This window comes from Cynoglossus semilaevis, chromosome 7 (assembly GCF_000523025.1).
Source record: "Cynoglossus semilaevis isolate Cse_v1.0 chromosome 7, Cse_v1.0, whole genome shotgun sequence".
Taxonomy (NCBI): domain Eukaryota; kingdom Metazoa; phylum Chordata; class Actinopteri; order Pleuronectiformes; family Cynoglossidae; genus Cynoglossus; species Cynoglossus semilaevis.
The window spans coordinates 9,322,655-9,333,682 of NC_024313.1; the positions used below are offsets into that span (position 1 = coordinate 9,322,655).

At 44.7% G+C, this 11,028-nt stretch overlaps 1 protein-coding gene across 3 annotated transcripts in view; it reads left to right on the forward strand.

The window, feature by feature from the left end:
* The first annotated feature begins 756 nt into the window (after positions 1 to 756).
* stxbp5a (syntaxin binding protein 5a (tomosyn)) overlaps positions 757 to 11,028 on the forward strand; it is a 74,612-nt gene continuing 64,340 nt past the window's right edge. For 2 of the 3 annotated variants that reach the window (XM_017033687.2, XM_017033690.2), the window contains exons 1-7: positions 757 to 1,087; positions 1,181 to 1,238; positions 6,125 to 6,265; positions 7,366 to 7,467; positions 8,918 to 9,032; positions 9,427 to 9,715; positions 9,991 to 10,720. In XM_017033687.2, the coding sequence (XP_016889176.1) occupies positions 10,583 to 10,720 (138 nt within the window). In that variant the 5' untranslated portion in view covers positions 757 to 1,087; positions 1,181 to 1,238; positions 6,125 to 6,265; ... (2 more) ...; positions 9,427 to 9,715; positions 9,991 to 10,582. The remainder of the gene's footprint in view (positions 1,088 to 1,180; positions 1,239 to 6,124; positions 6,266 to 7,365; positions 7,468 to 8,917; positions 9,033 to 9,426; positions 9,716 to 9,990; positions 10,721 to 11,028) is intronic. The other variant, XM_008313297.2, reaches the window with a different exon arrangement.

The following is an 11,028-nucleotide window of genomic DNA, read 5'->3' on the forward strand; positions in this document are numbered from 1 at the left end:
GCACAGCGCTGGGTGTTTTATTTCCCGGCCACATTTGCATTTTTATTTGCTCCGCAACCGCGCAAACATGGTTGGCTGTGTCGGGTAATAAACGATAAAATCTTCTGCCTGGTGGAATTTGATAAGATGTAAAGTAGTTGGGGAAAAAATGTGATCCTCAAAATATTCCTTTCAGAATGTGATACAGCAGCCTCGCTGCACTGTATTTTCAGGAGGAGAAAAAAAAATCCAGAGTGTTCAATATAGATAAGTATTTCTGCATTAACAGTGAAGTGGCTTTATTAAGAGGAATGTAAAATGAACATGAAAACTTGTGCTGCCTCCCAGACGTCAGAAGGAGACTCCTGTGCTGATGGACTCCAAGATGGTGGCGATCAAGGAGAGGGAGCACTTGGAGAAGGTCCAGGGCTACCGTTTGGTGAGGGAGATTGTGGTGGAGTACCACAAAGAAGAGGAGGCCAGCAGGAAGGAGCTGATGAAATGGCAGTTGGACCTGTTTGACAGAATGCAGGTGTGAAACACTAAAGACAAAGACGCATGACTCTTACTGCTGGTTTATTTGGCAATAATGACTCTTCTTTGCTTTGTTTTACTTCAGGCAGCTATGTGGCGGCGCTCTAAGAAATTTTTGGACGCTTGTGAGGCAATTTGCATCCGTGAGCTGGAGGCGAAGAAAAAAGAGCTGGAAAAGCCCCCACCTCCAGAGGGTGGCCAGAGTCCTCCTGAGGAGAAGGCCTCCGCGGAGTCTGTGGCCACCTAGCTGCTCTGAGCACGGTCAGAACGTCCGTCTCAGTTCTCTGACCAGCTCTTTCACCGCTTGATCACCACAACAACACCTCCGGCTTTTATACTCCTACTTCCTTTCACATGTATTTTTACTCTTTAAACAAATGAAACACAACAACACGTAGCATCACTCTCAATATGAAAATGCAGTATAATACCCATAACAATCCATGTAGCTCTCAGACGTCAAACACTATCAACTATGTGAGTTTTTTTAAGACCACTGACTGCTGTCCTTCACCAAAGTTCATAGACCTCATCAATCCAAACACTGTCCTTTCTGGAATAACGTCCTGTTTTGGTAGGTAGGTGTATCTGTTTCAAGTGTCATTGCCCCCAAATACTCCCAATTACTGTAAGGAATTAACCATATACCTCTGTGTTCCCTCTGCAGGGCACACCCCACACTTTGGGAACCAGTGGTTTAATGGAACTATGAGACATGCTAGCAGGTAACCATGAAGATGACAACAGTGGAACCAAGTCAGAGTGGTTATTTAATCTGAAATCAATTACCCTTCAAAGGGGGGATTAGGGTGGTGGGAGTCCAGCCAGCCACAGACAGGGGTTAGGGGTCAGTAGGTTTTCCATCTTTCCTTCCTTCCTTTATTTTTTCCAGCCTTCTCTTGAAGTTTTGGTCGTGTCGCTCCTGCTCTCAGTCATGTCATTGGTTGTTGTCACTCAGATGGGATTCTTTCTGCTCTGCCTAAAACGTACAGTGAACAGTAATGAAGACTTAATACCTATTTTTTTAAAGTTAATTGTTTCATGTTGCATCTGTGTAAAACTACATATGGATCCTGGATTTGACTTTACTTGTAGTTTTAAGGCAACTGACGACTGATTTGTGGTGTAAATCTACTGTTTTTATAGTAAACTTAATGATATATTAAATACAACAGATTCTAAAATGTAAAATGCAGTGTTTTATGGACAGTACGTTTTCTTTCGTCGCTCCTGTACGACCTGATCTTTGATGCCCACTGTGCCTGGACATATTCTTTTGTTTCCTGGAAGGTCAATGTATTGAGTGTGTGACCCAGAGACATGTTTGATGCAGCCCACCTCCTACAGCCTCTGAAAGGATCTGATTGATTGATTGATAGAAGCCCACTGATGGAGTACATTTGTTCAGGAGGCAGGACGGTGCAGTGTGGTGTGGGAAAGGAAAGTGCAGCTTTAGTCCAAAACAGGGTTTGAGGACGGAGTGAGTGTATCTGAGGGCAGATGGTTGTTTGTTCTATAAAATGGAGGGAGAAAAAGACCGAATTTATTGTCTGAGGAGCACGAAATTGGTCATCACACACGGAGTCACCTGACCAGCTGAGGAATGGACAGCCAAATTGGATATGAAAGGGAAGATGGTGCCATCTAGTGGCTGCGGAGGTTAATAAATCCTCATTACAGCGTCTGCACTGGGTTTTGTTTTCAAGGTTGACAATAATGAGTCGTTGCATGAGGAAAATGATCATCACACGCTGTGTGGATGGTTCTGTACACGTGACTAGGCTGTGAGTGGGTCTCTGTGACCAGATGAAAAGGTGTGTGTGTGTGTGTGTATCACCCTGCAGTTTCCTGTTTCAGAAATACAGCTTCTGTTCTCTGTTATTTAAAAACAAAACAAGCAAAAAAAAAAAAAAACATGTTGAAAGTTAATCTTTATCGACAGAATAAAAGAGAAACAATCCATGCTTAGTTTGAATAGTTTTCCCACTGCCGTTCATACACACACTGCCTTGTATCGTATGGTTTGTGCATCGTTTCCGGACCTCAGGCTTCATCAGTCTCAGCCTCCGTTTCTGCCCTTGTTGCCGTGAGTGCCGGCTAATCCTGAAAGCTTTGTTTCTGGCACAGAACATCCCCTCTCGTCTGTGCTCCCCTCCCTCTTGCCAAAATCCAAATGCTAACATTATTATTTGTTGGTTTTTGGTAGACCTGTACCCCCCCCCCCCTCCTTTCCTCCACCTACATTTCCATTTTTGTCTGTATATAATTAGCTTTAAGGTGAGTAAATGTGATTTATTATAGTTTTTTGGCAGTGACTTTTGCAGTGATTGGAGATGTTGTTGAGGACTTGTTGTTGTTGCCGGAGAAACCTTTGACTAGTTCTACCTGATGTAACGACTTTATATTTGACTCTTAAACATGGTGTCGTAGTAGGATGATGAAACTGAGTGAAAACACATCCATACACTTCCCACACAGCATCATTAATAAGGTGGCTCATTAATTCACCTACCAACATAATGAAACATTTCCATGAATGCGTACGTAGTTTTTCTAGAAGACTCTGTTTTGGTGAGAAGTAAATAGATGAGATAATGAGAGTTGTTTATTGCAGGAAACTCTGTTTTCACTGTATAACCTTTTACTTTGACCTTTTCCCCCCTTAGATATGCATGTATTTAAGAAAAGTAAGCAACGTATGAATGCTCAGTTTGCAGTGACCTTCAAAATGAAATAACCTTTTTTTTAAACAACACAGCATCTCCCTCTCTCTCTCTCTCTCTCTCTTTTCTCCTCCTTTCTTTTTACACTTTGCCTTTGGTTTGACCTCTGTGAGCTACATCTTCCTCCATCAGCTGGATGGAACCCGGGGAGTACGCCAGTGAGATTTGTTGCTGTGGTGGAAATTACACAGCAGCCTCAGCCACAGATGACAATAGACTCATTGGCTGATAAACCCGGTGTAACGGTGTGTTCCTGGTACAGATTAGCTTTGTGTTCGCATCCTCCTCATTTCCCACCGGTGTTCACTTGTCGATGTCTACACACGGCTCTATTCTTGTGCAAAGGTCAAACAGAGGCAGCGTTAAAGGAGGGATAAGGAGCCCACACGCTGGAGAGAGAGAGAGAGAGAGAGAGAGTGTGTGTGTACACACTGGCACTGTGTGTACACTCAAAAATGTAACAGTGACAGACGTGGCACAGTGGCCGTCATTCATTCAACCTCACAGTGGAGTCGAGGGATCTGAGAACGAGTCACACTGAGTGGTTCCACGTCCAGTCTGCCCTGATATTTCAGCCTCGGACGTGAACTGTGACAATAATAATATACTTGAAATTACACAAAATGAAGGTTGAAAACCGCACGTCTTGTCAGAGCTCAATAGATTTGTACACAAAACACGTCTTGTCAGAGCTCAATAGATTTGACCCCTCCTCCCATCGCCCACGGTCCAACCTCCTGTCCAGACGATATGTTTCAACTGATCTGTTGTGACTTTGGCGTTCTGTCAAAAATGTTGACTCTCACTGTTGTTTCCTCAAAGGTACAAAGTTTTTAAGATTCAAGGCTAAATGTAAGATTTACATTCTGGAGTGTGACCCCGCTGCATTTCCCACAAATAGCTTCACAGTGATGCCTTGAATCATAAACCGATGGCCTGGTGTCAGAGATGATTCACTTATTTCAGCCCCAGCAGACTCTGTGTACACAGCCGAGCTGGGAGGTGTCTGGTTACCAATAAAAACCAGAGGCTCTTTATTGAATTGGACAATAGCCTTTGCCAAACACGCCGGATAATTGCGCGACTTAATTTATGATGGGAGTCCGCAAAACAGGAGACGTCCTTGGTGCTGTGGGTCATCATCTCATCTGAGAAGCAAACTTCATCTTCGGTGTTTACTCTCAGGCCTGGTGAGCTGGATTTCTGTGTCTCTTTCTGACTTCTAAAGTGGGTTTGTGATACTGACACGGCCACGGTGAAGTGTTGAAATGATAACCAACAGGGGAATGGTCATCGATGAACCGTCTGTGGCTCAGCATTGATTTTCTTTTTCATTTGTTTAAATACAGCAAACAAATACCAAAAAAAACAAAACAAAAAAACCCCACCAAAAAAAACCACACATTCGTATTCATAAGTGTGTACTTGGCTCCGGCTCCATTTTTCAGATGCCGTTCTCATATTAAAGAGGACTTTTATTGACTGTATTTGGTTTTACTCCCAGGCCGTAGACTGCCACTCATTATGTCGGTGACATTGAGCTGGGGATGAAGTGCTGTTCACCTTCCGTCCGTCTTTCCCCCGTCTTCAGGTCTCTGCTTGATTAAAACTGAGTTTAAACTTGAGTCCAACGGCACCGTGCTGTGGCTGTGTCAGCTCTGGTGTTACTGCCATTGTAAATTTGGCAACGCCCTTTAATTGTGCGATCCATCTGTTTCTGTGTGTGTGTATGTGTGTGTGTAGCCAGCCTATCGCTGTGGCTGATTATGAAATTAGATATACCGCTGTTCGAGGAGGGAAGCTAATCCACCCTTCACTTTGGCCTTGGCTGCAGGTCTGACCCTGTGACCTTGACAGTGCATCAAACACGGACATTCAAATCCTGAAGCTTTCCTGTGGGAAAACAAAGGCTTTCATCACGGACTCGGCCACGTCTTCATCTCAGGCCGTTTGATTATTGGCTCTGTGGACGTGATGACGGTTTTATGGTGTTTTTTAATTTCTCCACACTCGTGTCCCCTCGTCTCTTTTATCCTCACATCCATATTTATGAGCCCGGCCGTAGCCATGGGTGTAGTAAGTGGGTGGATGGACCCAGGCTGTGTGCAGGAACATTTATGGATGTGCCTGTAAGCTTTTGCTACATGCTGCAGGTAACACACCAGTGTTTTCATGGCCCAGTGTGACATTGAAGGCGCCGTCCTATTAAACCAGACAGAGTCAATCAAGTGTTCCCTGCAGGACAATGGTCCATTAACCTGCAGTCTCTCCGGTCTCTGTGTGTGTGTGTGTATGTGTGCTTGGAGAGATGAGCATGTGTGTTTCGTGCAGTCTGTAAAGTTTAACAATTTTTGGGGGCATTTACTTTTCGTGTGTGGCACTTAATTTGTATTGTAAGTTAGCAAAAAACAAGAAAAGGATAAAAAAAATGTGTTGGATTTGCTGACATGAAGAAAATGCTTCAAGTTCCACTGGCAGTGTGCTAGCTCTGATGCTCGTAAAGCTACCCAATAAAACAAAAGGTTAACAGCAGGCCACTTCCTGTACTTAGCTGAAATTTTACAAAACAGTTAAGTGATTATTTTTGGTCAGATGTAGCTAAGGGTTTGGCAAAATATTAGATTTGAGGGTAATTTTTTTTTTTTTCTCAGACCTATTTGATGTATGTTTTTACAAGTCTTTGCACTTAGCTCAATGTTAGCGTGCATAGTCATTACTTAAAGGCACGTACCTGGGGAAGGTCGACACAGGCGTGGGATTCCAAATCTCAGGTGTGCTGTGGTGCATGATCTTCAGACTAAAGGTGAAATGTCCTGGTGTATTTCAGGGCTTTTACCAAACAGACAGTCACCTTTACTGTTGGTCTCTTTGTTCTTGTGTTCCCTCAGGTTTCACACCAAAAGTCTGCATCTCCAGAGGTCACACACTGCTGACTGCAGCTGACCGTCGTGGTGCGAGGTGAGGCTCATTCTCCTCTGTGAGCAAGAGGATCAAACCCTGTCCAACAAATGGAAAGAATAGAATAATAGGTAAATGTCACACGATTTAAAAACGATCCGTGCATAATCTGAGAACATGTTCAGAGAAATCGGATGCAGGTTAATGTACTGTACAGCAGCGACCCCTGACCTTTTGTACCAGTGTCGGTTCGGTGATCGTTTAACCATCAGTAGAAGATTTTTTTTTTAATTGCTGAATTAGATTTAAGTAAAGAAAGCAAAGAAAATGACCTGATTCTCTTTAAATGCTTAAACCTAGCACTGAAATGAAATGATCCACGGATCAATACTGGTCCATGGACCAGGGGTTGAGGACCCATGCTTTACATAATCGTGTATGCACGATGCCCACAAATGTTTCCTCATTGTCTTTCTTATAGACTACCATCTGTGTAATGTATGCAAATGTGCGTAGGTGTCTTATCTTTTACACTGCAATTTGCCAGGCAGCAACAACCGCCCCCCCCCCCCTCCTCTGCTGTGTCAGTGTGTGAACATGCACATTGATTGCGTTCAGACTCCAGGTATAACTGATTAGCTCAGCGTTTCCTAAAGGAGACTTCTGCCAGTGCTAATGTATGCACGAGTCTCCTGAGCAACGCTGGTGGGCACAGCCCTAATGTACTGACTCCTTCATACAGTCAGCCTTCATTTTCACGTCGCAGCTGCTCGTCCGTCTTCACCTCTGACCTGGGATTAGCCGTGAATTAGCGACCAGCTCGTGGTCGTACGTGCTCCGTTTGCCCCACCATCTTAGGGGTTGTTGTGTTGAATGATAATACATAGATAATGAGAGGTGCCCCAGTGGCAGGATGTACTTCATTGATGTCATTACTTCATGGGGTCGATCCTGAGTATGATGTTAACAATGCCATCTGATATACAGGAGTTCAGATGTTAAGTGGCGGCTAATTGGAAAGACTTAATAAAGCTGGGTCTCTGCAGAGGCTGGTTCTGGGACATGTGACACAAGAGGTGAAGTCAAAATGTACTAAGATACCGGACACGTTTTTTTTTTTTTTCTGCTCTTCGTTACCGTGGTTACCCTTGATGTGTTTGAAAATATAAGCTAAAACACGTGTTCCAGAAACCACCAATGTTATTTTTGATGATGTGCTTTGTTTTATTAGAGCGGCCGACTCTGACATGGGGTGACAGCGACTCCTGCGGCTGACCTTTCCTCCTCACCCCCTCTTCTCCTCCCTCTTGCACTTTGGTTTTTTCCAAAAAAGGTAATGTGGCACTGCCTCGGCGAAGGCCTTATCAAAGAACACAAACACAGCAGTCAGCGTCTAAGTACAACACACACACACACACAATGCGGCCAGATGAATGGCCCTGCACGAACACAATGGTGCTAAATTAAATCACTGATGTCAAAGTGGACGGAGCCCCCTCCCCATCCACGCCACTCTCACACATGCAAGAATGGACTAATAAGCACCTCTTTGTTTGTCTGTGTAATGTATTCTGGGTTGTGGCCATATTAGCCGTGGCTGGAAGGTGCATATGCTCAACTATTGTTCCGGAGCTTTCCTGCTATGATTACTGAATTTATAATTTTGCTCCCGGGTCCTCTTCATATCTTTTTGTGCCATTTAATTCAGCAGCGCCCTTCATTTCCCTGATGCATCTTTTACATCAGCAGCTCAACAAAGGGACAGCTTACGTGGAAACAGAGTCATGTAATCAGTGTCGATAATTACAACTTGCAGTTGGGCCGCACGTAAAAAAAAGTCCTTTTTTGGACTCGCTCCAGTCTGTGTAGTTGGCAGCAGGAGCGCTAAAGAAACAGCCAATATTTCCACCGCAGCCCCCTCCGTCCCTGCTGCCGACGGGCACCTGTCAAAGAAGAGTGTGTTGGCAAACAGCTCAGACAGGTGGCGACGTCGCTGTCGCTCAAGCGTGAGCGGCCTCGGCTGATATTGTCACTGTTGGCAGCGTCAGCTGTGACCTTACAACCGCACAGCCATTCACTGAGGGGGATTCTGATCCCAACTTTTCCTAGACAAATATTTAAGGTGGATTCTTAAGGTGGTCTCCAGGATATGATGATTTTTAAGGCCCAGTGGGATATTTCCACCTGACAACCGTGTGTCTGTTTCATCTGTCAAATTTTTAACACGTTTCTAATACCAGTGGGGTACACTTTAACCTACTTTTGTGGCTCCACTTCTGCAATTAGCCACGTCCTTTTTTTAAACACGGCCTGTTGCTGGAGCATTACCTCTGGACAGACCAAATAGAACATGGCATTTATGGTTACGTTAAGTTATTATGCTTATGTTATTATTTAAGAGTGTTGTTACATGTGCCTGCGTTCCAGTATGAACAACTAAGTGTTGCTTCTAAAATCGCCAGAACATGGCATTTACGGTTACGTTAAGTTATTATGCTACCAAGGTTCCATCACCTTGGAAATTGAGTGTTGTTACATGTACCTGCTTTCCTTAAGTTCCAGTATAAACAACTAAGTGTTGCTTCTAAAATCGCTCCTCACATACTGGGTAGCTCCGCCCATTTTTCTATTTCTACCACTTGAAGAAAAAGAAAAACCCTCATTAAACAACGTTCTTTTAAATGAATTTGAAATTCTTTGTCAACCCTGACAAATAATGTCGTAAATGAAATGATTATTTTCTTCTCCTCCTCTTCTGTGGGTTGACGTCATCTGTGTGACAGACACAGAACCATCTCTGTACCCAGCAGGTCACACCTCACTCTGAAGTGTTACTCCCACACCAAGTCCCAAGAATCACAGCTGCCGAGGATTTTCCACAAGACTTAAAATTAGCAGGTAGACTCCGAGACTTCATTATGTGCAAGAAAGCATAGGAAGCATCGTCGCCATGGATACTTAAACACTTGCTTGCTCAGCTGTTGGGTTGTTATATGGGCTGTTTACCTGTAAAACCCACACAGGAACACCTTTTAGATGCTGTAACAAATCCACGCGGCCCTTTTCTCTCCGCACCGTCAGTTTTAAAACCACAGTGTGTGGAGTTTATCAAACAGGTTATGGTTAATATATTTTGTTATGGCTTTTTTTTTTTTTTTAAAGAAAAAGGTCCCAGTGTAAAAAATTGCATCCTGGCTCCTGTTTATTGTATCTTCATTCTCATTGACTTTTTATCCTTCATTTGTCATTTAATGTAATGTTCAGATTCTGATTCTTATTCTTTGATAAGCAGGAGATGGTGGGCTGCCACCCCTGACCCACCCACCCATCTGCAAGGATCAAACCTGGGTTGGATGCTCCTTGTTGCCAAACTTGGACACTTGGATCTCAGACACTCAGCTGATCTGTTAGCCTGCTGATGAAGGAAACACATTTTTCATATGTTATGTTCTTGTCTGTGAGTTATTTGTCACATTGACATCAGTTTATTTATATTTTACAGTAGAAGGAAGATTTTTTTTTCCAATTTTGTCAACTCATGGAGCAGAGCTTTACAACTGCATTTATGGCACCCCCTGCAGGTGAGGCAGGGCGGTTTAGGTTTGTAAATATTGACAATTCTTGCATTTAAAAAAAAAAGCTAGGATTTTTTTTATAGTTTTGTTTTCTTGTTTTTGTTTTTGTTCTGAATAAGGGTCTGTTTAATAACCAAACTAAAAATGTTATTTTCTATTTAAATATGTAGCATTTAAGGGAGGCGGACGGTCTTTAATCCTCCTGTAAAATGACACTCCCTTGTCTGTTTGTGGCTGTGTCCTCAACACACACACACACACACACACACACGCCCAGAGAGCATCCCGTCACCAGCATCACCAGGTGCAGCGGTGATTGAGAGAGAGAGACAGAGAGAGAGAGAGAGAGAGAGAGTCAGTCTACCAAGGTGGCAGGATTGGAGTGGGAGCCTCTGCTCTGTCAGACATGCGCAGGAGCGTCACCACCGTCAGCATCACCATCACCATCAGCAGCAGCAGCACCGCTGCTCTGCGTTTCCGCCTTGGCTGAGCGGCACGCACGGCCGTGAGGGGAGGGCAGCGGAGCCGAGAGAAGGAGTGGAGCTACTACAAGCCGCAGTGGGAGCAAACACCTCACGGACTCCGTGCGAATTAAACCCGCATCCAGCAATTACACCTGGAAGGAGGGGACCCGCAAACACAGGCAGAGAGAGAGAGAGACAGAGAGAGAGAGAGCAGTGCGCACCAGCTCGGTCCAGCATGGAGACTGCGATAAACAGCAAGCAGTGAAAATGTGAGATGCACAGATGTGCGCGTGAATGCATGTGTGTCTGTGTCTGTGTGTGCGTGCGACAGTATAAAGTATAACCCCCTGCTGTGTCTCTTGCGGGTGATTTCCATTCTGTGCTCCGCAGTCTCAAATTAGAAAAAAAAATGAAGAAGTTCAACATCAGGAAGGTGCTGGACGGACTGAAGGAGGTGTCCTCCTCCACCCCCTCCGTCCAAGTGGGACCACAGGAGAACCATCTGATCCAGGAGACCCTCCAGTCCGAGCATTTTCAGCTCTGCAAGGTGGGTAGTTTTTTTTTTTTTTCTGCCCCCCCCCCCCCCCCCCCCCCCCTCCCCGTCCCATCATCGCGTTCATCACACACCCCCAGCCCCTCCTCCACCTCTGTCCACATGTCCTCCTCATGTACTTTGTGTATAATTCATCCTGTCCTGTCACTGGGGAGTCCAGCAGGTGTGACTGGGCTCAGGAAATTAATCTGCGTGCTCTAGCCCGGCGGTAATCCTCTCCTCAACACTACCGTACTTGTTAAGTGAATGGTTTTGGCACCACCACCACCCCCTCCCCTCCACCTATCTCCCTCAGGATCCCT